This window comes from Ursus maritimus, unplaced genomic scaffold (assembly GCF_017311325.1).
Source record: "Ursus maritimus isolate PB19 unplaced genomic scaffold, ASM1731132v1 scaffold_9, whole genome shotgun sequence".
In the NCBI taxonomy this organism is placed as follows: Eukaryota; Metazoa; Chordata; class Mammalia; order Carnivora; family Ursidae; genus Ursus; species Ursus maritimus.
Window position 1 is genome coordinate 67,693,215 of NW_024427107.1, and position 25,697 is coordinate 67,718,911.

The 25,697-nt window shown below is 54.3% G+C and overlaps 1 protein-coding gene across 21 annotated transcripts in view; it reads left to right on the forward strand.

The window, feature by feature from the left end:
* LOC121101714 overlaps positions 1 to 25,697 on the forward strand; it is a 230,094-nt gene that overhangs the window by 121,226 nt on the left and 83,171 nt on the right. For 14 of the 21 annotated variants that reach the window (XR_005833715.1, XR_005833723.1, XR_005833716.1 and 11 more), the window contains one exon: positions 20,271 to 20,392. Coding sequence is in view for 4 of the 21 variants with exons in the window: in XM_040625983.1 (XP_040481917.1) it covers positions 20,271 to 20,392 (122 nt within the window). In the remaining 17 variants the exon portion in view is untranslated. Of the gene's footprint in view, positions 1 to 13,369; positions 13,906 to 20,270; positions 20,393 to 21,583; positions 21,738 to 22,223; positions 22,239 to 25,697 lie in introns of those variants that run through there. The other 7 variants (XR_005833717.1, XR_005833727.1, XR_005833728.1 and 4 more) reach the window with 4 other exon arrangements.

Sequence of the window (25,697 nt, forward strand, 5' to 3'; positions counted from 1 at the left end):
GGTGTCAGATCCCCAGTGAGATGTCAGGAAGGAGGTGGGGGGTTTGGGAGAAGATGTGCCTGTGAGGTCTGACCTGGCCCGTGGCTCCTCTCTTTTCCCTATGGAATCGGGTTCTCATCTGGCCCTCATCTGGCCCAGCAATCTCTTCCTCCTGGAGCTATCTACAGTGTGTGTTTCAAGTTCTAGGGTTTGCCATTGCCTCCAGGCAGCCTTCCTGCCCCTGCATCAGGCTGACTCCAGCACCCTTCTCTGCTCTCTGGGTCCCGGCCTCCCCTCTGTCACTCACCACCAGGTTTGCTCACTGCCTGCTTTCCCCGTGTGTCCCCACAGACAGCGATGGGTCTTGTCTCCCTCCAGGTCCAGACCCAGGAAGTCTTGGTAGCTGTCTGGTGGGTGAATGAAGTACTGCTTGTGTTAGAGTTGCTGCTGGAAGCCTCCAAGGCCTGCTCCTATTACTCACCCTTCCCTGCCTTCTCTGAGGACGACCATGGCAGAGCACTTCCCAGAAGTTTAAGCCCAGAGGGAGTTAGTATCCTTAAATAATTTTTATGTTTCCACTCAGAAGGCAGCCCTGCTTTTGAGCACCATTTGCAAAATGAAGACTAACTTTATATATGCCTCCTTTGCGTTCCTGGTTCGGTTAACAGATAGTCATTCAACAGACGTGATATCACGCAGCTGCAGTGTGCCAGGCCCTGTTTTCTGCACTTGGGAAACATCAGGGACTGCTCTGTTGGGGGAGGAAGCCGATTGGGCCGTAAGTCCGGGTTGGGCTGGAAGCAGAGGCCAGCAGGGTCTGGGTCTGGCCGCCTGGGGGTCTGTCCTGGGCATGCACCCCGCTTTGGTGACCTAAATTACCTTGCACGTATGTCGACCGAGCAGTGGAAGTCTCTTTCCAGTTCTGGGATTATGTCTTCTTGCTGAGACCCTCGCAAAGAGCCAGGTGGCCAGTGGGGAGTGGATGTGTCCCCACTGCCAAGGGCTCACAGCCAGAGGAAGGAGGAGGAAACCTAGCCAGAGTCCACACAGGCCAACCGCAGGTGTGAGACAGGGGTGGGGGTCAGGACAGACAGCCTGGGTGATGGAAGGGCGTGCGGAGGAGGACATACCTAGGGCAGGTCCGAGGGGAGGGCGTCTGTGAGGAGCCTTGTTCTCCTGCCCCGTGGTGGGCCCGACAGGAGGCCAGTAGTTCGCCCGTCCATTCAGAAATGTTTACAGGCCATACCTTTCATGTGCTGGCCCTGTTCTCAGCTCACAGGATGCCCAGTACCTGAAGACAGAGGTCCTCACCAGGCTCCCTGTTGTTGATGTGCCCTTAGGGCTGGAAAACCAGCTAAAGAGAATTTCATAACAAATAAGACTGATTGTAATTCCAGTTCAAGGAGTTTTGCAGGGGGCGTGCGGAGAGGGTCACTGACTTATTTGTATTAAGTTAAATTTCATTAATAAGAGGCCCGTTAAATTCTGGTGGGTCAGTGTAGCTGGTGTTTCCATAATGAGAAGAGGCGGCTACGAATCGCCTCTCCCAGCATGCAAGCTTTAGCCGCAGGTTTATTTTCGATACTACCAGGCTCTAGGGCTGGACCGACCTGGGCTTCGGAGTCACTCGGTACTGAACAGCTGCAGGAAGGGGAGGGAGCAGACCTGCGCTCCCGTTATATGGACAAGGCAACTGAGGAGCTCACAGGTGACACTGGTCGCTTGGGGTTGCACGCCCAGTAAGTGGCAGAGCTGCGTGCAGGCCTCAAGTGCTGGGACGGTAACCCGCTGTCCTTCATTTCTGAGCGATGACCCATTTTTCTCCCTATGGAGAGATTTTCCACTACGCCTTTGGGAAGCCAGGTGTAAATGGGGGCACAGAGTGGGGCTGGGCCTTGTACCACTTTGGGCAGCCAGAGGAAACTTCTGGAGCAGTGAGAAGCCTCGTGTGGGATGGAAGTGTCCTGTAGCCGGCACCAGCCAGTACAGGAGCCCCCTGGCTGATCGAGAGCCCCTGGCCACATGTGGCTGTTGAGCACTTGAAATGGGGCTGTAGCATCTGAGAAACAGCAATTTTAATGCAAATTCACTTTATTTATATTTAAATGAATGGCTCTTGTCTACCCCATGGGCTGGTGTGGGTCCGGAGTTCTGGGGGGCACCTGACTTCTTTGGCTCTCTATAGAGTTTCCTGGTTCTCAGCTCCTAGCTCCTACTTACTTACGGGCTGGCTGGTGATTCCGAGCCTTTCCAGGTGGAGCTCAGGGTCATTCCTGCTTGTGGTCCCTTCCTGGGCTTCCTGAGCTCTGAACTCTGGTTCAGCTAAGATGGGAGAACGAAGTTCTGGCCACAGAGGGGCGCGGGACAGACTTTGTGCAAGCCACATGTATATTGGGTCTGACCTTGCCTCTTTCAGGTTCACAGCAAGGAGCGTCTGCTGGTGGGGGCGTCAGAACGTCTCCCTCTTTTCCCTCCTGCCCCTTCACCCCCAGCAGGGGGACCCCACTGGGCTGCTGCCCCCAGCTCGGCAAGACTGGAGGTGGGTCACCTGACAGCTCCCCAAGTAATGAGTGTTTGCTTCTGGAGGCTCCTGGGATGTCACCCCAGGCCGATTGTAGGTTGCATGCTGTATGCTGTATACAGGAATGAGTATTCACCCACTGCGACAAAGGAGATGTCAGGAGGAGGGCAGGGCCTTCCTTTGAATGGAAAACTAGGCTGGGGGCCTCTTGTGGAAGATCAGGGGTGAGCTGGGTGGTGAATCGAGAAGAAGGGGAGATCAAGTCCTGGGGGCTTGGAGAAGGGGTAGGAGCAGGAGAGGACCCTAGGATTATTGGTCCTTTGAAGGCTGGGTCCTTGTCCCTTGGCTTGTCACCCCATCCCCCATCCCCCAGTATGTGGCACAAAGTAGGATTGCAATACAGTGTTGGTGGGAAGGAGGGTAAATGACAGATGCCAACATTGGGGCCACCCCGAGAAGGGGAGAATGTTCTTCATCCGGGGTGTGTTTGGGGCAGAACCATGGGGTCTGGACCTGCCCCTGCCCAGCCCCTGACCCAAGGTTCAGTCCAGCTGGGTCCAGAGCGTGCCCCATGGCTCTGCGGAGAAGGAGGTCGCTTCAGGGAAGGTTCACTTGTATTTTCTCAGCCTGCTTTGAGACCTTTCTTAAAGAAGGAGCAGTGCACCTGGTCGGTCCTTTTGCCATCAAGACAGAAAGGAAAAGTATGCCAAGTACTTCAAGACTCCTTTTAATCTCAGGGTTGTACATCTAGATAAGGAGATGAGCTCACTCATGGGGTTCTGTAACTGGCCCAAGGTCACACAGCAGGTCACTGAAAAATATTTGAGCACACACAGGCCTCAGTTATGGACTGGAAAAGTCTGTCTGGTCAGTTTAGCACAACTAACGTTTATTGATGCCTTCAGTATGCTTGGGTGCTTCCTTGGGAGGGCCCTTTGGGGTTTGAAGGCCCTGGAATCCTGTGACCCGGGAAGGCCAGTTCCTGCTCTTTGCTGTCCTGTGTTGTTGATGTTTGTGCCCGGCTAACGATCACGGGCAGTAGGGTGAAGCCTGAGAAATGTTTGTAGAAGGACCACCTGGCCGATCAGACAATACATTGCACAGGGTTTTCCAATGGCAGCGAGGGAAAAGTTCTAGATCTGTCAGAACCATGTGGAGGGACGTGCCGTTCGGAGGAGTGTGCATGCCCCGTTTTTGTTCTGACACCCCCCACCTGGCTTCTTAGGGTTCAGCTTCCCTTCTAACAGGGACGGGTCTGGGAACCTCTGTTGTCCGGATCCCCTGGACCTGGATGCCTCTTGAGTGCAGAGCTCTGGGTCTGTTGGGGGGGGTGGAGTGGCCCCCTTTCAAAAATACCATTAGGAAGAAGCCAACATAGTACTGATGGGAATGCAGCAGCTCAGAGTTCCTGGGGGTGAGGGCCGGGGGGGGGGCAGGCGGGTAGTGGGTTGAATTGTGCACCCCAAAAAGTGCATTTAAGTCCTAATCCTTGGTACCTGTGAACGTGACCTTGTTTGGAAGTAGGGTCTGCACGGACTGAGTTAAGATGAGGTTGGAGTAGGGAGGGCTCTAAATCCAATGACTGGCGTTTTTGTCGGAGGACGGATACACAGAGGTGCACACGTGAGGGGGCAAAGGCCGTGAGAAGAAGGGGGGAGAGATTAGACCCTTGCATCTTCAAGCCAAGGGATGCCAGGGACTGCCAGCCACCAGAAGCCAGGAGAGAGGCAAGCAAGGATTCTTGGTAGGGCCTTTTGCGAGAGCAGGGCCCTGTGACGCGTTCATTTTGGACTTCCAGCGTCCGGAACTGTGTGAGGATAACTTCCTGCTGTTCAGGCCACCTGGTTCTTGGTCATTTGTACGTGCGGCGGCCCTAGGAGCCTAACACAGCAGAGAGAATCCCATCCTGTCCCGAGTGAGGACCCCCCTGCCTCCATTTAGAGCCTCGAATTGTGAGTTTATACGTGCACTTTGGTATTTGCCTCTGCCGATATGATTTGGCATTATCTCCCTCATTCATTCACTATTACTGGCATTTATAATGTCTTAGGATCTGTCATTAGCTCTGCTGAAATCTGTTCTTCCCTGTCCTAGTTATTAGACTCCAGCCCACAGTTGGTTTCAACCAGGCAGTAACCCTACCCTCTGGCTACATCCCCTTTCTCTGTGGCATAGCAGCATCTCTGACCTGCATAAAACCGACCAATCCATCTCAGACCCCGCCCTTCCAGGATACTTTTGGGGACCCCTCCTGAGCTCCTCATGCCTGCTCTGAAGTCCAGCAGCCCCCTGAATCAGACACCCTATGGCTCATGTTGTCCTCAGATTGGCATTTGGGCTCCCAGAGGCTCCCAGTTGCTTACCCTGAGTGCTCTTCAGACAGTTTCTTATTTACTCCTCAGAGCAACTCTGGGAGGGCTCCTGTTATCCCTGCTCTACGGAGTAGGGCCAGCCCCAGGTCACATAGCACGTCCCTGCAGCTGGCATTCACACCCAGGTCTCCCCAACCCCATAGTCTGTACCCTGAAGCCAGTGCCCCGCTGCTCCCACCCTGTGCCCAGCCTCTGCAGGAGGTAGCCGAGGTCCACCCTGCTTAGAGAGGGTTTCACAAGTACTTGATCTGTCCAGGATCACTTGTGAAGGCCTTGGGAATATCCGGGTTAGGGGAGTTCTTGAGAGGGCTGATTGCGTCCCAACCCCCTGCGCTGGGCTGGCATACAGCAGGAGCCCAATAATGTCCTTTGACCAAAGGGAGGAGTCAAAGCAGCAGCAGCCCTTGAGCCAGGCGCTGTGGGACAGTGTGGGAGAGCCCATCCCCTGGAACCTGCCAGGCTCCAAGATCCAGGTCTGCTGCGTGACCTTGGGCAAGGTGGTGGACCTCTGTGCCTCATGGGGATAAGAATAGCATTGACCCCAAAAGCTTACTGTGAGGATTTCTGGAGTTCCTGTGGGTGACGTACATGGAGGTTCTTGGTCACTGGTCAGTGTGACAGGAACGTGGCCTCTGGCTATCGAGGTCCAGGGAGCCTTTGTCGCGGGGTTTTGGGGAATGGCGAAAGGAAGAGTAGAGTCCTGGCCTTTGAACAGTCTTGTGGAATGAAACTTGCAGACAGAGTGTGGAAGAAGGGCCCTACAGCCCCCTCTACTTCAGGCCGAGAGGGGCTGGGCCGGTCGCTTTACTAGAGAGATGTGGGGCACCTGCCCCTGGGAAGCCAGTAGCTGCTGTTGCTGCACCCTCCCCCCACCAGGTTGAGGGTTAACCTTCTCCCCAAAATAGTGCCTGTGTCTCCCTTCAATGACACTTCCCACCCCAGTAGCTCCGGCCACAGGGCTTGAGAGCCTTTTCCTGGCCTGGCATGGAGCACGTGGCATCTCCCCCAGCAGCGTGCAGGGAAGGTTATGCCTGCTTCACAGAAGTGGGGTCCTCCCGCACTGTCCCCCTGCCCCCTCCGGAGGGGCTGGTCTGGCTGCCTCTGCAAACAGTGCCCCAGTCTGCTGCCCCTGTGCCGGGGACACACACAAGTCTGCACAGGAGGGGCAGAAGACCGGGGCCGGGCAGGGGTGGCCCCGGGGACTCGCGCTCACCCCTGGCTCGTCGCTGCCCGAGTTGGTCACGTGCTTCCCAGGGGCCTCTACGAGGCAGGTCGCTCAAGCTGGCCCACTCTACTGCTTTGCAGGAAATCCCTGGGCTGAGCAGAGGCAGGGAGTGGGAGAACCCCTCGCCATTTGCCAGTCACTCAGACAGCGTTGGTTCCAAAAGGAGCTGTTGAACCGTGGCCTAAATAAATTAAGAAAGACGCCCGCTGCACACTGTCGTGGGCTTGGGGCTCTGGAGGAGAACTCACTGGCTGCTCTGGTTCGGACCAGATGTGCCCTGGCCCCGTGGCCCTGCAGAATGAGCTTTACGAAACCGCCGTGCCAGGGCCACACCCCTGGAGAAGCTGATGGCCCTGTGCTGGGAGGGACCAGAGCATCTGTGCTTTCTGAGGCTCCCAGGTGATCTTCCTGGCAGCCAGGGTGGGGCTGCCCTTGGTCATTTGCATGGGTGCCCTCCGTCCTCACACCTGGTGCATGGAGTCCTCGGAGAGCAATCAATCAGACAAGGAGACGAGAGAGACGGAGCGAGCCAGCAGCTAGTGAGCACCCACGGCGGCCGGGCGCCCTGCAGAGTGGACACCAGAGTGCACTCGGCTCTCTTACTCCCTTGCCCCACCCCTGTGAGGAGGGTTCTGAAAGATCCGCACTGGATGGAGGCAGATCTGAGGTCCCAGGGTGAGAGAAGAGACGCAGCGGTGCGGGGCTGGTAGGGTTGGCATTGGGACTGGAGTCCCGTCACCCGTGTCTCCCCAGGGCTGACCCCCGACTTGAGCGCCCCTGCCCGGGGCCACCGGTGGGGACAGCTGTCCGTTGAGATTGCTTTTCACACAGGAAATACCGGTGGGGTCCTCCACTATAGAAAATGAAAGTCCCATATGACCTCAGCTCCTCGTGTAGAAACCGGTCCAAGTTGCCTTTTTGAAAAACACTTGGTTTGGGAAATTTGGTATTTAAATTATTTTTAGGCCTCTCAGCAGTTTTGTTTTAGGAGGATGGGCATTTAAATCTGTACAGAGACGGGCTCTGTTCCTGTTTGAGCAGCGTGGGCGTGGTAGAGAGGAGGAAAGCTGATCTCATAAAGCCGAGATGGTCAGATACTGCCGGAGGCACCGCGGGGCCTGGGAGTCTCCAGCCGCTAGTAGGGGACCCCTTGGGTGCCTGCATTTTCCGTTCTCTGATTAGAGATCATGTTTCTTTGCCTTGATCCTCAGATGCCTCTGGGATTTGATCGTTTCTCCTTTCCTGAATTCTGTTTCTAGTGCCCCAGAGTTCCACCCATTTCTTTCCTATACGTTATTGAAGTTTGGCCGATCAAAAATAATCGTCACTTGGGTGGCTCAGCTGGTTGAGCGTCCGACTCTTGATTTTGACGCGGGTTGTGATCTCGGGGCCCTGGGTTTTGAGTCCCACATTGGGCTCCCTGCTCAGCGGGGAGTCTGCTTGTCTCCCTCTCCCTCTGCCCCTCCCCCAGCTCATACCTGTGTGCGCACGCGCTCTCTCTCTCAAATAAATAAAAAAAAATTTCTTCAAAAAAATGGAAATGGATGAGAAGACAAAATCAATAACCCTGCCTCCGCCACCAATCTGATTGTTTTCAGATGTGTGATATGTGTGTCCATATATTAACTTAGAGTTTCATCAGGACGTAGGTGTAGGGAACGTTTCGTCATGTGTCAAATCTGACATTAGATCATAGGCATTGCTCCATTTTGTTGAAGAACCTTGCGAACGATCGTTTTCAAAGCGCGTGTCATGGCTCATCCAGTCAGTAAATTATATTCAAAACCGAACCAGTTCTCTGCTGTTGAAAGTTAAGGTTCCCAGTGGTTTGCTCCACGACTTAAGGGTGCGGTGAAGAGCTCTGTGCACAGAACTCTTCCCTTCCTGGAAAATCCTTGGGACTCATTCTCAGCAGAAGGATTCTTGGGTCAGAGGGCACCGTTTTATGGCTCTCGACCCGTATTGCCAAATTACTTTTCAAATAAGGTTGTCGGTTGGTTGGCGTGGCCGCCATCGACACGTGGCCGTGCCAGCTGGGCCACACCCTCATCAACACCGCTTAGTATCAGTTTAAAGAAATTATAATCCAAGAGATGCAAAATGGTCTCTTGTTAAATTTATGCTTTCTTGTCCTCAATGAGGCCAAATTTTTTTCATCTGCTTGTTTACCAGCTCTCTTTGGGAATGCTGATGTTGGCTGTTCCTCCTGCCAACTTCGTTACTTTCCACGCGGATGTCTTCAAGTGGAGCCAGTTGCAACGCGGTCTTGACTTAAAACGAGTGAGCTTCAAAATCGAGCCTTTGTGCTTCATGCTGATGCGCGCACTGGCTCGGGAGGGTGACGGCTAGGGTCGGAGCAGCCTGCGCCTCGCTCACATCGTGGGGTTCCGTGTGAGATCTGAACTGGCCCTCGCCGTCCTCATGACTCCAAACCTCACACTTGTCCCCCTGGATGTGTCTTACGAACAAGGCATGGTTTTTTTTTCAGAAAGCTTTGAGACCCAACTCTTTCAACTATTTTGGGCATCCTAGCTTAAAAAAAAAAAAAAAAAAAAAAAAAAAAAAAAAAAAAAAAAAAAAAGGGAAGAAAAAGAAGAAGAAAAGTCCCTGTGTGTTCGTTCCTGTTAAAGCTCTTTATGGTGCTGTTTGCGTTTCTCGATAGCTTTCTCTGATTTTGTCTCACTGCTTCACCTCACCACATCCTGTGGGGTCCTGTTTATCTCTCTGCCTGTCTGTCGTGCCCTCCCGGCTCTCCAGCTGAAACCCTCCTCCCCAGGAAGGCTGGGCGAGTAGGGAGAAGCCAGGATGGATTTCAAAGAGCCTTGTTGTCCCTAGGAAGAGTGAGGCTTACATCTTTGGACTTGTGGAAATGCCTGCATTCAACCGAGGGGGGATGATTGCACGGGGATAGAAATTTCAGTTTGAACTTATAGAATCTTAGGGTTAAAAGAAACCTCAGTGGTCATCTGTCCCATCCTTATCTGAAACAGGGCTCCCCTCTATATAGCATTTGTGATGTTGGCCTCACTATGGCTGGCACCCCTCCCATGCTGTGCAGTCTGCATCTTCCGTGTCGACTAAAATCCACCTCGTATAGACTCAATGCCCTTCAAACAGGGATTTCCAATGGGAAGTGTGTGGGGAAAAGCTACAGGACTTGAGAAAGGGCTGTTAGCACTGGACCCTTCACACAGTATGCCTTCAAATCTGGCTGTGTCTTGGGGAAGCTCTCTGAGCCTCATTTTACCCATCTGTGACTTGGGGACAATATGACTGGCGTTTGGAGTTAGAGATCACATGGAAAGCCCAGCAGGGCCTGGCACTGAGGAGGCTGGAGATGAATGGCCATTATACATGATTTCTGTAGGATTGATCGGTTCTTCCATGCCAGGGTTCCCTTCCTTTGTCCCTGCTGATTCTTGGGTTGACAGTTGACCTGTGGTCACTTGAAATCATTTTCACTTATGAGAAGTCCTGTTCTTCTGTCCTCCCTGCCCAGGGAGAAGTCACACAGCCATTTGGATGGGTCTGCGCTGTGGGCGGATGGAGACCATGCATGACTCTGGACAAGAGGTGTCAAGAGTGTCTGGGAGGAAGGAACTGGTTTCTCCTCCTTAGTTCTTACCTCTCTCATTCCCAGCATTTATGGACTGAGTCCCTTTGAGTCCTTGAGGCCCCTGGGCCTTTGTTCCTTATCCTGTCCCTGTCCAGCTCTGGGGAGTGATGTGGGAGAGACCATCCCTCTTTTGAGAAGTGGAGGGGGATCTCTCTTCTCTCTGCCTGAAAATGTCATTCTGCACTTGCTTCTCCTTTTGCTCTTTTCACCAGGCTGTGAGAGCAGGGGCTGTGGACTTGCTTTTGGGGTGCCAAGACACTGGGGCCCCTTGAGCAGTTGATGTTGGAATATGTGTCCAGTGACCCCAGCCTTTGAACTCACTGCCTGAGGGTCAGGGTCTCCAGCTGCACCATTTCCTCGCCACCGCTGACTTGCTTGTGTGAATTTAGACGAGACCCTTGGTTCATGAAGCTTCGTTTCCTTCTCTAGGAAAGCAAGAGGATGCTTCCTCAAAGCCCTCAAACCCCTTTTGCAACTAAAATCTATGTGTTTGGGTTAAATTGGGCTATGGTCCCCCTACTGTCCCCACTCCAGTTCCATCAAACTCCCTGGAGGGGCCTCACAGAAGATTCTGGAACCCCTCTCAGGATTTGTCGAGTGCTTTGAAAGGGGTAGCTCAGGAAGGTTCCTAGATGGGCCTGTGACCTGTGATCTGTTAACACAGCGTCCACGTTCACGTACCCCCTGTGTCTGCTGGTGCTTTGCATAGGCGGGCTTCGGTGCTGCAGGCTCCCCGCAGGGTTTGGATCACAGATAAGGCCCAGAGGCTCAGGGCGGTGGGCTCTGCTGAGGCCAGGTCATGCAGGAAGGAAGTGGTGGAGCCTCACCTCCAGCCCAGGTCGTTTGGCAGCAAAGCCCGCCTGCTTCAGCCGCGAGCTTTACTGCCTCCCTGTGACTTTCCCCTTCAACCTGACACTTGGCTGGCACTGAGGTCGGTTCCCCGAGTTGTCGCTCCTGCCTGCCACCTCTGATGGTCTCAGCGTTTTTAGCCTTTCAGATGCTCCCAGCTCAGGGATGAATGGTAATGGGCCAAAGGCATCTGCATTTCCTGGAATACACCATGCTGCCTAACAAATCGTCTGTTATGTCCCTTGTTTCATAATTTCCCCAGGTAAACTCTCTCCTTTCCCGTTGTCCTCTTCCCTGACTCTTGCTTGCACAGACACTAGCCTCCTAGTTATTCCCCTTTCTCTGAGCACGGCTGTCTGTTTCCCGGGTATCGCCCTCAGAAACGAGGTTGGGCGGGTGCCTGTTGAGGATGGTCCCAGGGTCCGTTCACTTCTGATGGGGACTAAAGCTGGGGTCTGGGGTTCTCCAGTGGTGATTCTGCCCTGAAGCTGCCCTCTCAGAATGGAGACTCTGGGCACCCCAAGTCCCCACCTGCCCCAGGAGCATGGCAGACTGGGGGTTCGAATCAACTGCCAACAACCTGAGGGATGGATGATTTAAGAAATCTTGGCATTGGTTCTGTCACCTGGCGCCTCTGTTCCTGAACCTTGGTGGCTCCCTATTCCTGTAGGATTAAGTGTCCAAACCACAGTACTGTTTTCAAGCCCCTCCGTGTCTGTTGCCTCCGCCGGTGATGAGAACGTCGGAGCCCGCATTCATAGTGATGGATGTTACGGTTGTAGAAGGCTCCCCCCCCCCCGCCCCATCGCTGGGCGGTCATGGAGACCCTGTTGAAGAGGGTGTTGTTTTTCACTCCGTGTCTGACGAGCAGCATTGGAACTCAGTTTGCTAATGCTAACGTCTTGTTTCTCTTCTTGTGCCCTCCTCCCTTCTCTCACTTCCAGGCTGCTCATCACAGGTCACCACCTCCAGGGAGGTCTCCATGAGTGGCTTCGTTGTCATCTTCATCATTAATGCTTCTTGAGAACTGTGATACACGCTTTATGTGAAGTACACAATTTAACTTAGACAAAGTCATCGTTACCTTTCATTTGTTTCTAGCTGCTCTAGGTGTGACTTCCTTGTTCAACAAGCTCTGTCTGTCCTCCATCCATTTATCCATCCCTTCATTATCTTCCCATTCAATAGACATTTACCTAGTTCCTTTCCTGCACTGGGTGCTGGGGAGAGAAGGACCAAGAAAATGTCTCTACCTGAAGGATCTGGGACGCAGCTACACGTTACAGCCCGCTACAGGTGTTCACTCCCATACAGCTCATTCACTGCCTGTAGCTCTGAGCCCAGCCTTTAGCATCCTGGCCAATAGGGTGCTCCGAGGAAGCAGCTCCTATCTGCTGAATGGGCTGTTCACTTGTCCTGCTCCTGGAGGCTTTGTCCTAGTGCCATGGGGCCTGAGGATATAGCAGAAGAATCTTCTTGATGCAGATTGGGTTCCCTGGAAAGCAGATGCTGAGCTGGAGATTAGTAATCCGGATGTTTATTATGGTATGCCTTTGGGAACGACAGCTATGTAACCAAGGGGGAGGAATTCAAGATTGGGCCAAGGGAGAAGTCAGGCTGTACCAGTGTCCCAACAAAGGCTTCAGCCAACCCCATGGGAGCCCTAGAGCTGGAATGGCCCTTTGGAATGATCCAGAATTGAGATAAGGGGTTAACCAGTCATTGTATGTGGGCTCTGTTGGAAGGATACACAACCTTGAGCAAGGTCATTGTCTTTAGCCAAGGCAGTCTCCAAAGAGGGCCGACAGCTGGAGGTCATCTTCTGCCTGCCAGCACCGTCAGCAGCTGCTTTGGATGATGGCTGCGTGGGTAAATGTCTCCTTTGTCCACCATTTCATCCTCAGTACATGGCACACAACAGGCACCTAGTATTTTGTTTTGTTTTGTTTTTTGTTTTGTTTTTTAAAGATTTTATTTATTCGACAGAGACAGCCAGCGAGAGAGGGAACACAAGCAGGGGGAGTGGGAGAGGAAGAAGCAGGCTCATAGCGGAGGAGCCTGATGTGGGGCTCGATCCCATAACGCTGGGATCACGCCCTGAGCCGAAGGCAGACGCTTAACCGCTGTGCCACCCAGGCGCCCCGGCACCTAGTATTTTGGGGGATAGAGTGACGTAAGCTTTATGGAAGCCATGGGATTAATTCATTCAGCAAGGATTTACTATTTTGGCAGTGATATTTGGAGCTCCTGCACGTCAGGCACCATTGCTGCTCTTACGGAGTTTATAATCAGGGGGTTTGGGGTGGTGGTTCAACACTGGCTTCCTGGAAGAGGTAATCTTCATGCTGGGGGTGTGACTTCCTGGATGGTGGGCCCGGGGCCAGCATTAAGCCCAGTGTTTCCTTGCCTCCCTAAGGAATGTAGACTTACTAAGATGGAGAATGAATAGGTAAGGGGTGTTTTATTCAGGGAGGGGACTCTCCGTCCAGCCCACCTGTCAGCCCACCTGTCAGTGCACCTGTCAGCCATGGGAAATTCCCTGCTTCACTTCAGCTCACTGACGTTTGAGCTCCCAGTAGCATGGAACTTCCCCAGGGGTCCCATTGGCCCAGGACTTACATCATTTGAGCAGTTGGAGAATGGAGGGACCACTCTTTTGAGTTGAGTGGAAAAATGTATTTTCTCCTCTGAGTCACCAAAAACTACAGCTCAGGGTATAAAAGCAACCACGTAGTCTTGTTTTTTTTTTTTTTTCCTGTATGTAAATGAACCGTCACTACCTTCAGGAAGTACAGACTGAGCAGGGAGGACGAGATGGAGTCAGTGAATTTTAGATCTGAAAGAGACCTCAAGGTTGCTCGGCTCAACCCCCTTCCCCTGTGAGAGGCCCGGAGTTGGGGAAGGGACATGGCAAGGTCACGGGGCAGAGGGACTGGCAAGGTCACCGGGAAGACTTGGACTTGGGCAGAGGGGTCCGAGTTTGGCTCCCTGCAGGTCACCATTTCCTCCCAACCCACCCGTCACCCCCCGGGGGGCACAGCCTGGCATGCGGTGTGTTGTTTTTATCTGCGCACGGCAGTCACCTGATGATCCGAGAGGCTTTTACCGAAAGCAATCCCTTTGATGTTCTGGGTGACAAGACCTGAGTGCGCTGGCAGGAAGGGAGGTTTTTGGGGTTGGAGAAATGAAAACTATTTACCTTTGGGGTTGATTTAATAACTTGACGCCTCTGGGGTGGGAGGAGAGGTGGGAGGGTGTGTGTGAGGGAAAGTTGAATATAAGCGTGCATCCACAGATGAAAGGCGGAGGTGGAGTGCTTCCACGGCTCAGGGGGAGCCACCTGGTAAGGCTGCCCCTGCAGAAACCTGCCTCCTCCCCCCAGCCCTCTTACCCCCGCCACACCCTCCGGTTCCAGGGGACGATGTGCACGCATTTGACGTTTTCCCAGCTCCGGTCACCTTTGGTCCTCACGTGAAGCCGGGCTGCCCGATGCCGTGTGTCCCATGAGTGCAGCCCGCAGTCTCTGACTCCAGATCCTTTCTCCCGGGGACAGCCCTGGGTCCTCACTCTCCCTCTGCTGAGAAGTGGAGGGGCTAAGAGCCCCGTTTCTGGAGTGGGGAAGGTGTGAGTCACACCCACCCCTTGGGTGCCGTAGGGACAGGAGCACCGCATGGGTTCTGGCTCTCACTGCAGTTGGACAAGTGCGACCAGGTTATGTTAGGTGGCTTTCCCACGTCGCCTTAACAGCCCCTCTGGGTGTCAGGCCCCCTGGGCTGGTGTCTTTGGCAAGCAGGTCTGCTCCCCTCAAGCATAGTGCTGCTGCTTCTCCCGGGCCTTGAAGCATGACTGGGCCTGGCCTCTGAAAGCAGGAGGGCGTGTGGTGAGTGACAGCCGCACCCAGGACTCCCGGTGTGTGGCAGGGAATGGCTCCTGCTTCATCCTCGGGGCAAGCTCACACAGTAACCGGGTCCATTTCTTTGTCCTCCTTTGTATTAAAAAACCAAACCAAACCAAAACCTTCTTGAATAAGTAAGTCATTCACAAGCTAAAACTGAGAAGGAATGAAAAGGTTTTCAATGAAGACCCATACCTACCCGTGTCCCCAGACCCCTGTGTCTCCTCCCCGATGACTCCGATGGCCCCGCTGTGTTGGGTTTTCTCCTAGAGATCGTGTGTGCATTCTCGGACTGCTTATAAAAGAAGATGTGTGCCCGTGAGTGTATCTGCAAGCCAGTGCTGAGCACCTACTGGGTCCAGTGCTGGGGCAGCACTGGTGGGGGCGGGGGAGGCTGGGGTCCCGTCCCCTTCAGCTTCCCGCTGCACTGAGACCCCCGTGTTGCCAGGCAGGAGGCCTCGGCTGCAGGGGAAGGGCTGGTCTCGGTGCTGGCTGCTCTTTGGCCCGTGGGGCCTGTCTCCTTGCTGCCTGTGGAAATCCTGTGGAGGCGGGCTGGGCTCAAATCCCAGCTCCGCCAACGCTCCAGATTAAACCCCACGGGAGCCTCCTTCCAATCTCGTTTTCCGGCAGCACGAGATGGGAATAATGAGAGCATTGGCCTCAAGAGGTCTGGGGAGGACCAGGGCGCAGAGAGCGCTTATGAGACCGCCTGGCACCCAGTGAACACCAGCCTCGGCTGTCCCGCCCCCCCCCAGGGGGCACTGCTGCACTTGTAGTCCCCCGCTCCCACCCTCCTCGCACTGTTCGATGGCTCGGATGTAGGCCGCCAAGCCGGGCCCTGGGGCGTAGTCATAGAGGAGGCGTCCATTTGTCTTTCTCTTGGCAGGAGGGGGTGGTGGTACAAATTGGATTTCGGCTTTATCCTTTGTAGTTTTCTGCACAATCCATCACAACATTTGTATGGCAGGTGACACGGTTTTTGTGGGAAAGGCCTGAGCTTCGGCCTGCGTGGATGGCTGAGGCCGGCTCTCAGGTCCGCTTCTCCTGTCCTGCGCCTGGGCCCTTGGTCATCTTTTCTTTGGGCATGATTTCAGACTGGCAGAAAACATTGCCAGGGTGATACAAAGAACTGGTGCACACTCAGAATCACCCTGACCCCTTCTCTCTCACACACACACACACAATTTTTCTGAGCCGTCTGTGAGTAAGTTGTAGACATGCCCTTTTATCCCGAAGTATTCAGCCTGTGCTTCCTAAGAACAAGGACAGTCTCTTACATAAGCCCCATGTAACGATCAGACTCAGGAAATTCAGCATGGCTGCACACAGGCCGCACACAGTTTCATCGGTTGTCCCAACGATGTCCTTTGGGACTCTTTCTCCCTGATTCCAGATCACCACTGCCTTTACTGGCCATGTCTCCTTAGCCTCCCTTTATCTTGGAACATTTCCTTGGCCGTTCTTGACCGTGATGATTTTGAAGAGTGCAGGCCAGTTTTGCTTGTCGAGTGTCCTTCAGTTTGGGCTGGGACCCTCATTCCTGCAAGTTCACACTGCCCTGCTGGTTTTGTTTGCTTCGTGCTCTGTCGTCCTGGGTGGTCTCGCACCACTTGTTGGTAATGAGCAAACTAAGGTATAGGGAGGTCGAGTGAATGGCCCGTGGTCGCGTTCCTAGGAAGTGGCAGAGCTGGGACTCAGATCCAAGACTGTCTGATCTGCCTGCCCAGCAACACGAGTAGTGACAGCATGTAGACCCTGAGAATAACCCAGTGCTAAGCACTCACCAAGCCAGACATCGTGCTCAGCACTCCGCACACCCTGCGTGCGTCCTTTCCCCAGCCACAAGGGTAACTGCTGTTTAGGAGCCCTGATTTACACATGATGATTGGAGAGGTTAAGCAGGCCGCCCAGGGTGCATAGCTGGTAGCTGGTAGGGACTAGCTCTGACCCCAGCAGCCTGTGTCCTGAGCGCGCTTGTTACCTCTGCTGCGCTCAGCCCAGCTGGATCTCATAGCATTGGGGGCGGTCCTGACGGTACTTCCGTGATGTCACTTGGGATCACTGCTGGGGTCCAGTGCCGAGCCAGGCTGGAGGCTTTCACCGGCTTTGGCAACCTTCCAGGAAAGGCACAGATGTACCTGTGTTTATGTCCTTCCTCTAGGCCTTTTCCAGAGGGAGCAAACACATCCCAAGGCCGAGGCCTGCTCTCAGGGCCTTCTTGGGGGCAGCTGTCCTCTCCTCTGCTCCTGCAGGTGCCATAGTCCTCCTCTGTGGTGTATGTGCAGTGAACGGACGGCGTTTTGATGATTTCCAAGTCAGGAATCCCCGCGTAGTCACTCATTTCACGGCCAGCTCTCTCTCCTGCCAGGTGGCCCAGGGCCCCCACCGAAAAAGTGGCTGGTCCTGGCTGCCGTCAGCGTGCCCAGTTGGCCCCACTGCCCGGGCAGCATCCAGGTGGCATTCAAGGCCAGCTGCCCCGACGATGCGGCTCCCAGCACAGCCGCTGATGAATTATTCAGCGCTGTATTTCACACTCCATGCCCCTCACCTTCCCGTTGAAACAGGAAGGTGACTCGGCCTTGCCTTGGGGTGTGTAGAGGATGTTTGGGGATAGGACACACTTGGAATTCCACAGGCAGAGCAAGGTGGGGGGGTTGCTAAGCACAATGGCAGAGGGCCCGTCTCTGGGCCCCGGTCTGCCTCTTACCTCCTGGGGACCTTGGGGTCCTGGGTCTGCCTATCACAGCACTCTGATCCCTTATTCATCTGAACACAGCATCGGGGCCCAGCAGTGATCCCAGGCGACATCAGGGAAGCATTGTCAGCATCCTGAGAAAGCCTGCGGCCCCCTGGTTCAGATGCAGGGTATCCCCGTCCACTGCAGAGCAGGTGAATGTCCCGTCCTTGGGACAGAGTGTCAGGCAGGAGGTTCTGGGAGTAGCAGCCACCTCGCCCTTCAGGCCCCGGCTCCAGGCACCTGCTACCTGTCGGGCCTCCCTCTGTACCCAGCTCCCTCCTGTGCTGGGATTGATGGATTCCTGAGGTGTGGCCAAGAGAGTCCTGTCACCCTGTGCTAGGCCAGTCTCCTTTCTCCCTGGCTCGTCTCTGTGGGTGGGAAGTGACTGCACTGCCTGCCTGGCTCGGTGCATTGAGGCAGGGCTGTGACCTTCCCACTCTGACCTCCCTGGCCGGCCCAGGACTCCTCCCGGCATTGCTCAGGCAGCGAGCACCTGGCTGTACTGGCTCCTGGGAGAAACTTGGAAGTTTTAGCTCCTCATTTTCCATGGAACATTGCTCTGTGTGTGTGTGTGGGGGGGGGGGGTTTAAAACATTAATTAAAAACATTAATCAATTTGGCTGCCTTGGAAAGAGGTTCTTTTTCTGCAGGAGCCGATGGTGTGTGATACTGCTGCCCCCCTTTCAGGGAAGAGGGAGTGAGCTAGCAGACCAGGGGTTCAGCTGCATATTCCTAGTTTGGTGTCAGGCAGCCTCCGTAGCCCCTCTGAGCTTTGGTCTCCACGTCTGTCAAATGGGGATGAGGTTTACGCTGTGACCTGACCTCCCGGGGTCGCTGTGGGTGCTCACTATGGTCCCGGGAGGCTGTCCCTCAGCAAAGTGTCCTGTAGGGATGGTGCTTGTCAGTGGCGCTGTTAATTTGGTTCAGTACGGTGCTCTAGTACCTTACTGTTTGCAGAGCACTTGTGGGCGTGCTGTGTCTTGTCTAATGCTGGTGGCACAGCTGGGAGATAGGTGAGTGTTGGAGTCCACTGCACGGATTCTCGTGGGCTTCGCTTGTTCCCTTGGCCCCAAGTGCTGAGGCCCTACGCTGAATAAGTCATCGTGCTGAGATAGAAAGAGGGGAGGCCTTTTCCCCCTTATTGGGAAGAGACTAAGAAGTTAAGGCCTGACTGCTTGCTTAAGTGGTATTGCTAATAGCTGGCATTTCTAAGTCTCCACAACATGCCAGGCCCAGTGCTGAGCTCTGCAGAGATTCACACTTAACACTAAGCACAGATCTTTAAGATGAGAAACCAAGGCTTGGAGGGTAACTTGCTCAGGCTCCTAAACAGACTCTTGTAGACCTGGAATGCCGACCCAGGCNGTCTAACAACCAGGGAGCTGGGCTGCTGCCTCTTCCAGGCAATAAGGTGAATGCATTTTTGACAGTAAGGCAAAACAGTGCTTTTAAAAATGCCTGAGAAGTGTGGGAGGCTGCCCACGGCCGGACCGTGGACGTGCCAAGGAGGGCAGCCTTCTGAGCGAGTTGCTAGTCAAGGGACTTCCCTGAGTGAGCCTCTTCTGCGGGGAACTGGGACAGGGCCCAGGGGCGAGACCCGCGCCTGGTGGGAGGAGACAGGCACTCTCAGGCTTGCAGAGCTGCTGTGGGTCCGTCTGTGATACCAACATGGCCAAGGCAGGCGTGTGACAACCAGAGGGCCTCAGAGTAGCTAATTGTGACCACATTTTTCCTGGAGGAGGGAAAAGGAATCAATGGTGGGAAAGGCAAGCCACCTGGCCTCTGCTCTCGGCTGTGGAGCGAGGGTCTTTCTCCAGCTGTTCCTACCCTTGAGGGCAAATTCCCCTTCAGAACTTGTCAGTCTTGCTGATGCTGAGGCCCTGTTCACCGAGCTCCATCTCCTTGATGATCTGGTGGCTAAGATGCTGGGGATTTTGAGGGGCTGCAGGAGGGAGGCCTGGAACGGGGGAGAATCACCCCATTGTAAATGTAATCATGTGCTTTTTTTTTTTTTTTAAGATTTTATTTATCCATTTGAGAGCACATGCACGTGTGCACGAGCAGGGGGGAGGGGCAGAGGCAGAGGGAGAAGCAGACTCCCCACTGAGCAGGAAACCCGACTCGGGGCTCTATCCTGGAACCCCGGGATCATGCCCTGAGCCCAAGGCAGACGCGTCACTGACTGAGCCACACAGGCGTCCCCAGTAGTATGGCTTCCCGTCATGCCACGCTGCCCCCTGACGAAGAGTCGGTGTCTGCGTCTACCCGCTGAGCATTCGGCTCTGCTCAAGCTGTCTTAGGAGGTCCTTCCAGGGCTGGTAAGACCAGCAGCGGCCCCCTTGCCCCATCCCCCCCCCCCTTTGGCCACCCCACATCAGGCTCCTCCGCTATGAGCCTGCTTCTTCCTCTCCCACTCTCCCTGCTTGTGTTCCCTCTCTCGCTGGCTGTCTCTATCTCTGTCAAATAAATAGATAAATAAAATCTTAAAAAAAAAAAAAAAAAGAATCCCTGGCGAAGTGACATTTTTTTGCTCCCTGAGTAATGCGTGATGTCCGCTGGTCACATGTTCCCAGGTGACAGTGTGTAGCTCAGATAAAGCTTACAACCTAGTGAGTGTGACACCATTTCCACGGCTTATAGTATCCCCACCGTCTGTGGAATGGGTTGGACATCCAGGGACAGGACATTCTCAAAGTGAAGTTACTGGGTATGTTTCTCCTTTCTGTCTACCTAGAGTTCCCGGACTCAGGTGAACGAAAAAGCTTTAGTGGGGATGGAAAATGAGATCGATGGGCAGGGGCTTAGGAGCTAGGAAGACCTGGCCTTCTGTTCTGGCCTGGCCTCTTACGTGACTTCTGAAATACGGAGCCATCAAAACTGGTCTCATAGGATTGAATGGCTTAACACAGGGCTTGGCACATAATAGTTGCTCAGTAAATGCTCTTCTGAAGCTTCTCCTTTAACATCTAGTAAGTATATACTTTGTACTTTTCAAATGAATGGAACCTCTCATCAAATCTGTTTGGTGTCAGCATTGATACTAATACTTCTCTGTCCTTTTCTTGCCTGTTTACAGACTCCTGTCTTACCTCGGATTTCGGTGCTGTCAGTCTGAAAAACAGACGTCCATTTGGTACTCTAGATGGACTGTCCTTCCCTGACCTAAAGCTGGGCCATTTGGAGATTTGGAGAACAAAGGTAAGAGATTTCTCCTCTCGAACTTGATGGAGCAAAAAATAGCCTTTGGAATCAGTGATCTCCTGCAACAGAAGTTGGGTTGTGGTTCTTGACTTCTTGGCCTGGTTTCCTGTGCTGGTTTGAGAAGCTGGCTTCCCGTAACTTCACCCTGACACCTGGGACCTTGTTCTCGGCATTCGGTGGCCTCGGCGTTGTGCTTTGGGAGCTCTCCCTCTGTGCCTAGCCGAGGATGGAGCCCACTGCCTCCTAGGGGGATAGCTCGCACCTTTCCTCCTGGCAGAAGGTGGCGATACTCCCGCTGTCCTGCTGAGACGTGTGGGAACTGCAGTGGGGGACAATGAGAAGATGTGTTGGGAGCAAAACACATTTCGGAGCATGTAGAACAGAATCCCCATCTCCCTCCTGCCCCCTTGCATTACACGCTCAGTCCCACCAAGTCGGAGGCTGTCTGGGGAAAAGGAAGAGGTGAAAACCCGGGGTTTCGGGCAGACTTGGGTTTTCCTGGCTTTGCCACCTGCCTCACCTTGGGCGGATCACTCAGCTGTTCCAAGCCTCAGGTTCCTCATCTGTAAGATAGGGATCGTATTAGCTCTTGCCTCAAGAGGATGTCGTGGGTATTGAATGAGAGAGAGGAGATAGTTTATCACACTGCCTGGCATGGAGGAGGAAATGCTCAAAACAGGAGGGTTGTTTTTTTTTTGCTTTTTTGTTTTTTTTTAAAGATTGATTTATTTATTTGAGACAGAGAGAGAGAGAGTGCATAAGTGGGAGGGGCAGAGGGAGAGAATCTCATGGAGATTCCATGCGGAGCACGGAGCCCAACAGGGGGCTCGATCTCATGACCCTGACATCACAACCTGAGCTGAAACCAATAGTCCGATGCTTAACCAGCTGCGCCCCCCAGGCACCCCGGGGTTTTGTTTTTTTAACTCATTACACCATGTACAGCTCCTTCCACGCACCAGGCTGTTTCCAAGTCCTTGGTCTGTCCTTCTGGTTCAGCTCCCGCCAGGCCTGTCTGGGAAATGGCTTGTGCGGGGTGCACAGACCCCCCTGCCCTGAGCAGAGTGCCTTACTTCCTCCCACGGGCTGCAGCCCGTGATCTAGGGCATGCCTGCCTCAGACCCTGTTGAGTCTCTCCGCCACCCACGCCCGTGCCTCCAGTCACTCGTGACCTTGTTTCGAGCACAGGACTGTCTTCCACATCCTGACACCCAACCCGACACCCACTTGACACTACTGTGGATAATGCAAGAACAAAGGAATGAACAGCAGAAAGTAAGAGAGAGAGAGAGAGGGGGAACCAAAAGAAGAAAGTTCTTAAAGACTTGGAGCAAAAAATGAGGTCAGTTGCAATTTTTTTTCTTAAAAAAAAAAACAAGATGTTGGAAAGAATAAATCACAGTGGAACAAGGAACCATGGTTCAGGTGGGGACCCGTGAGAAGACAGGTGTGGAAGTCGGAGTGAGAGGGTAACAGAGGACGGTGTTCATGTGCCCCTGTGTCTTTTCTCTTGTGCCTTAAATGTGTCCGAGTGCATTTGTATCTCTTGTCTCCCGTGTCCCCTGCAGTCCCGTGACCCACATGGTGGCGAGCGAGAGGCCCCGCCCTTCACTCCAGGTGGGGGAGACTGACATGCACGGGGGGTTCTCCAGACTCCCCACAGGCAGGGAGGGCCGAGGGGGCTTTCTAGAGAGGGTGCTGCCCCTGGGGGCTCTTGGAAGTGGCACGTAAGCGAGACCTGGTAGGAGCCGAGCTGATTAGCAGCTGGGGAGCCTGTGCGCCCTGTGCTTAGCACTGCGCTGCACCTGTGTCCCCCACTACGTGTCAGGAGCTGATTTCCCGCTTTGGGGTCAGAACCCGTCTACACTGAGTGCCGCTGCCAGGCCTCCTGTGGACGTGGCCGTGTGCCTACCGGGCTCTCAAGCACTCAGCCAGCCCCTGCGGTTGGTTTCCGCAGTGCACGCTCCTGATCCCGGTAGCCGACTTGGGAAGCAGAAGGTCAGTGAAAGTGCCTTGGCCTCTTGTGTGATCCCCCTTTTCCCTGGAGCACCTGGAATCAGGGTGGGTACAAGCCGCTCCCTTTGGTGGGGGGCGTGGCAAGGGTAGATGGGGCTCCAGTCACTGGGTGGGACGAGCTGCCAGCTGGGAGAACCGTCTCTTGCTGCTGTGGCTGAAACATGAGCAGTGTTGCCTGCATTCTGTAAATGGAAGAGAGGCCTGACCGATCTGTCTGGGGGGGACGGAAAAGGAATTTGTGCAGAATTCAGCTGCGGGGAAGAGGCCGATGGAGCAGGGGAGGCTGCTGGGATACAGAGGTGCACCATCCCGAACACATCGGGCAGGGCTGGCCTGTGCTGGGGGCTCTGAGAAGGGCGTCCGCGCTGTGCTCATCCGTGTGGTTCTACCCGTCCTGAGGACAGCGTCATTCCACTGGGGCCCGTCTGCCCGCATCCCCGCCGTCCATGAGCCTGGGCCTGGAACAGAGGTATCAGTACCCCTGCATTCTCCCCCTGCTCCCCCTCCCAGGCCCCCGGGGACCCTGGGCAGGTCCTTCGCCACTCCCCAGGCTTCTCGTTTCTCATCTGCAAAATGGACCAGTCCCCCCTTGGGCTGGTCTTGAAGAGCCCAAAGCTGGCCTGAAAAACGGCTGAGCCAAAGGGAACCCTTGTTGTTGGCTTCTCCTCCCCCTCCTTACTTACCTGTCTAGCTGCTGACAGGTGATTCTCCCATCCCCACTGCTCCTTGGACGTGCAGACAGGCTCGTCTTCCTCCCTTTGACCCTCACCTTGCTCTTTTGGACTCCTCTCCAGGCACCATCTCCCCCTGGGAGCATCTCTCAGCTCCTGCCCGATATTCTCAGGCTGGTCCCGGCCCTGACCTTTGGGGGAGAGGGCATCCGGGAGCTCCTGCCTGCCTGCCTGTCTGTGGACAGGAGCCAGCCCTGGTCTTTGGCCACAGCTAGGTGGTTGCCTCCTACATTTCACTGCCTACAGCACTGAAAGAACTCCCAGCCCACTCGGGACTCTAGGCTTTGAAACAGAAAACGTATTTTCACCAAAACACCTCTGCTATTAGCCCATTTTACTATTTACACTATTTCTTGTGGTTTCATGCTGAGGTTTTTGGCTCATTGCATTTGACCTGGAGTTTATTTTTAGTAGTGAAGACAGAGTTCAATTAATGTCAGAGTGTGAGGGCAAATGCAGAAGAGGGATCTGTAAGTCTGGAGGAAAATGTGCCTAAGTTTGTTTTTTTTCTGATCCCGTCTGCCGTGCCAGCAGACGCCGAGCTTCCTCAGCGGCCATGGGCTTAGGCGGACGCAGGGCACCGTGTCCTCACCACCCCAGGAAAATGAAAGTGTTTCTGCAACTCTTGGGCTCACTGGTCCAGCAGCTGGTCACACAGATGGACAGCCACCGCGGTTATCATTATGTGTGATCGTCACGGTAATTATTATTAGAGTAAAGGCCAGACTTTGTCCCTTCGGCCCTTGTTACATCCCCAGTGGGCTTTATTATCTGCAGAAGCAGCCCACGACTTTCTGGAATACCAGCTCCATCCCCTGCCCTGGAAATATTTTGAGAGCAGCCTGCGGATCTTGCTCTTTCTCTCGTCCCGGCTTCTGGCATCATGACAGCCACGCAGGACAGGCTTGGGGAGTGTTTTCTTGGATTGCCTGGATTTGAGGACACTGAGTTTGGGCTAGAAAGTTGGAAACAAGGCAGAAAGTACTCCTCTTTCAGGGGCTCCCTGGTCTGCTTTGGGAAACAGCATAAGCACTGCTGTCCGCTTAAGGACTTTCAGTTTATGAAGCTCTCCCTCATCCTTTCTCCTGTCCCTCCGTCCCTGAGTGTGGACCGAGAGCCTGCAGCATCCCGCTCTGCGGGCACCTGCAGTAACGGAGGGAAAAGCCCCCCTTCTTGCTCCGAAGGCATTCTGGAAATGGAGACTGGCTCTGTGGATCCCTGGTGTCGCGGACTGCGTGTTTGTGCCACCCAGACTTCACGCGTTGAAACGCTAACCCGGAGTGCAGTGGTCTTGGGAGGCGGAGCCTCTGGGAGGTGATGAGCTCACGGGGGAGGAGCCCTCAGCCGTGGGATTAATGTTCCTATAAAAGGGAGAGAGAGAGTCACTGCTCTCTGCTCTCTGCAGTGTGAGGACAAAGCCAGAAGACTGTCTTTTGCAAACCAGGACCTGAAATCTGCCAGCTCCTAGGTCTTGGACATCCAGCCTTCCAGGACCGTGAGAGATGAATGTCTGTCATTTAAGCCACCCCACTGGTGGCAGCTTGCGACGGCAGGCTGAGCAGACGGAGACACCGTATCTCACAATGAATGACCTGGAGACTCAGAGAGCTGCTGCTGCTGAGGCCGCCCTGTGGGTTGCTGGTGCCTCTCCAGTTTGCATCTCCAGAGTCCCCACACGGGCATGCCTGGACCCCCACCCGATCTGCAGGCTCTCCGCACTGGCTCTTCACAGTCCCTCGCTGCTCCATCTGTCTGTCTGTCTGTCTGCCTCTCCTGTGATTTTTCCCTGCCCCCTTCCTTTCCCTGTCACCCAGATTTTTTCTTCTGAAGATGAGGATCTTTCTCTCAACAGTGCCCCTTGGGGGAAGGGATGAGAGGCCAATGGGGCTGCACTAGGGTCCACGTCCCCAGGACCTGCTGTGGTGGCCGGCATGACACAGCAGTTTCCGCCCTCCCTCCCACCCTCTTCCATATCCCCGTCGTGAGCTGGGTGGCCCCCCAGCTCTGCAGAGATAACAGTAGGTAAAGGCGCTGGGGGAGACAGTGTGTTCAAGCAACTGTATTTGCACGGTGTTACAGACTAAATGTTTGTGTGCCCCCCACCTCACCCCAGATTCACATGCTGACGCTGTCACCCCTGGCGTGGCTGTATTTGAGTGAAGGGAGTAAGTCAGCTTAAGTGAGGTCAGAACGGCGGGACCCTGACCTGCTCAGATAGTGTCCTTATAAGAAGAGACCCTGGAGAGCTCGCTCTTCTCTCTCTCTGCCATGCGAAGACGCAGCAAGAAGGCGGCTCTCTGCAAGCCGGGAAGAGAGCTCTCACCAGACACGGAATGGGCTAGAACCTTGATCTCAGACTTCTTGCCTCCAGAGCTGCGAGGAAACCAGTGTCTGGGATGTGGGTGGCTTCCAGAAGCCCCTGCACTGCTGCCTTCTGGGTCCCCATTGTCACTCTGAGGAATGGCCAGCTTGCTGGGAATTCACATTCTTCTGCTCCAAGCCATTCTCTCTCCTGTTTTGTCACTCTGGCAGACCTAGTGGGGGTGGGTGCCTTT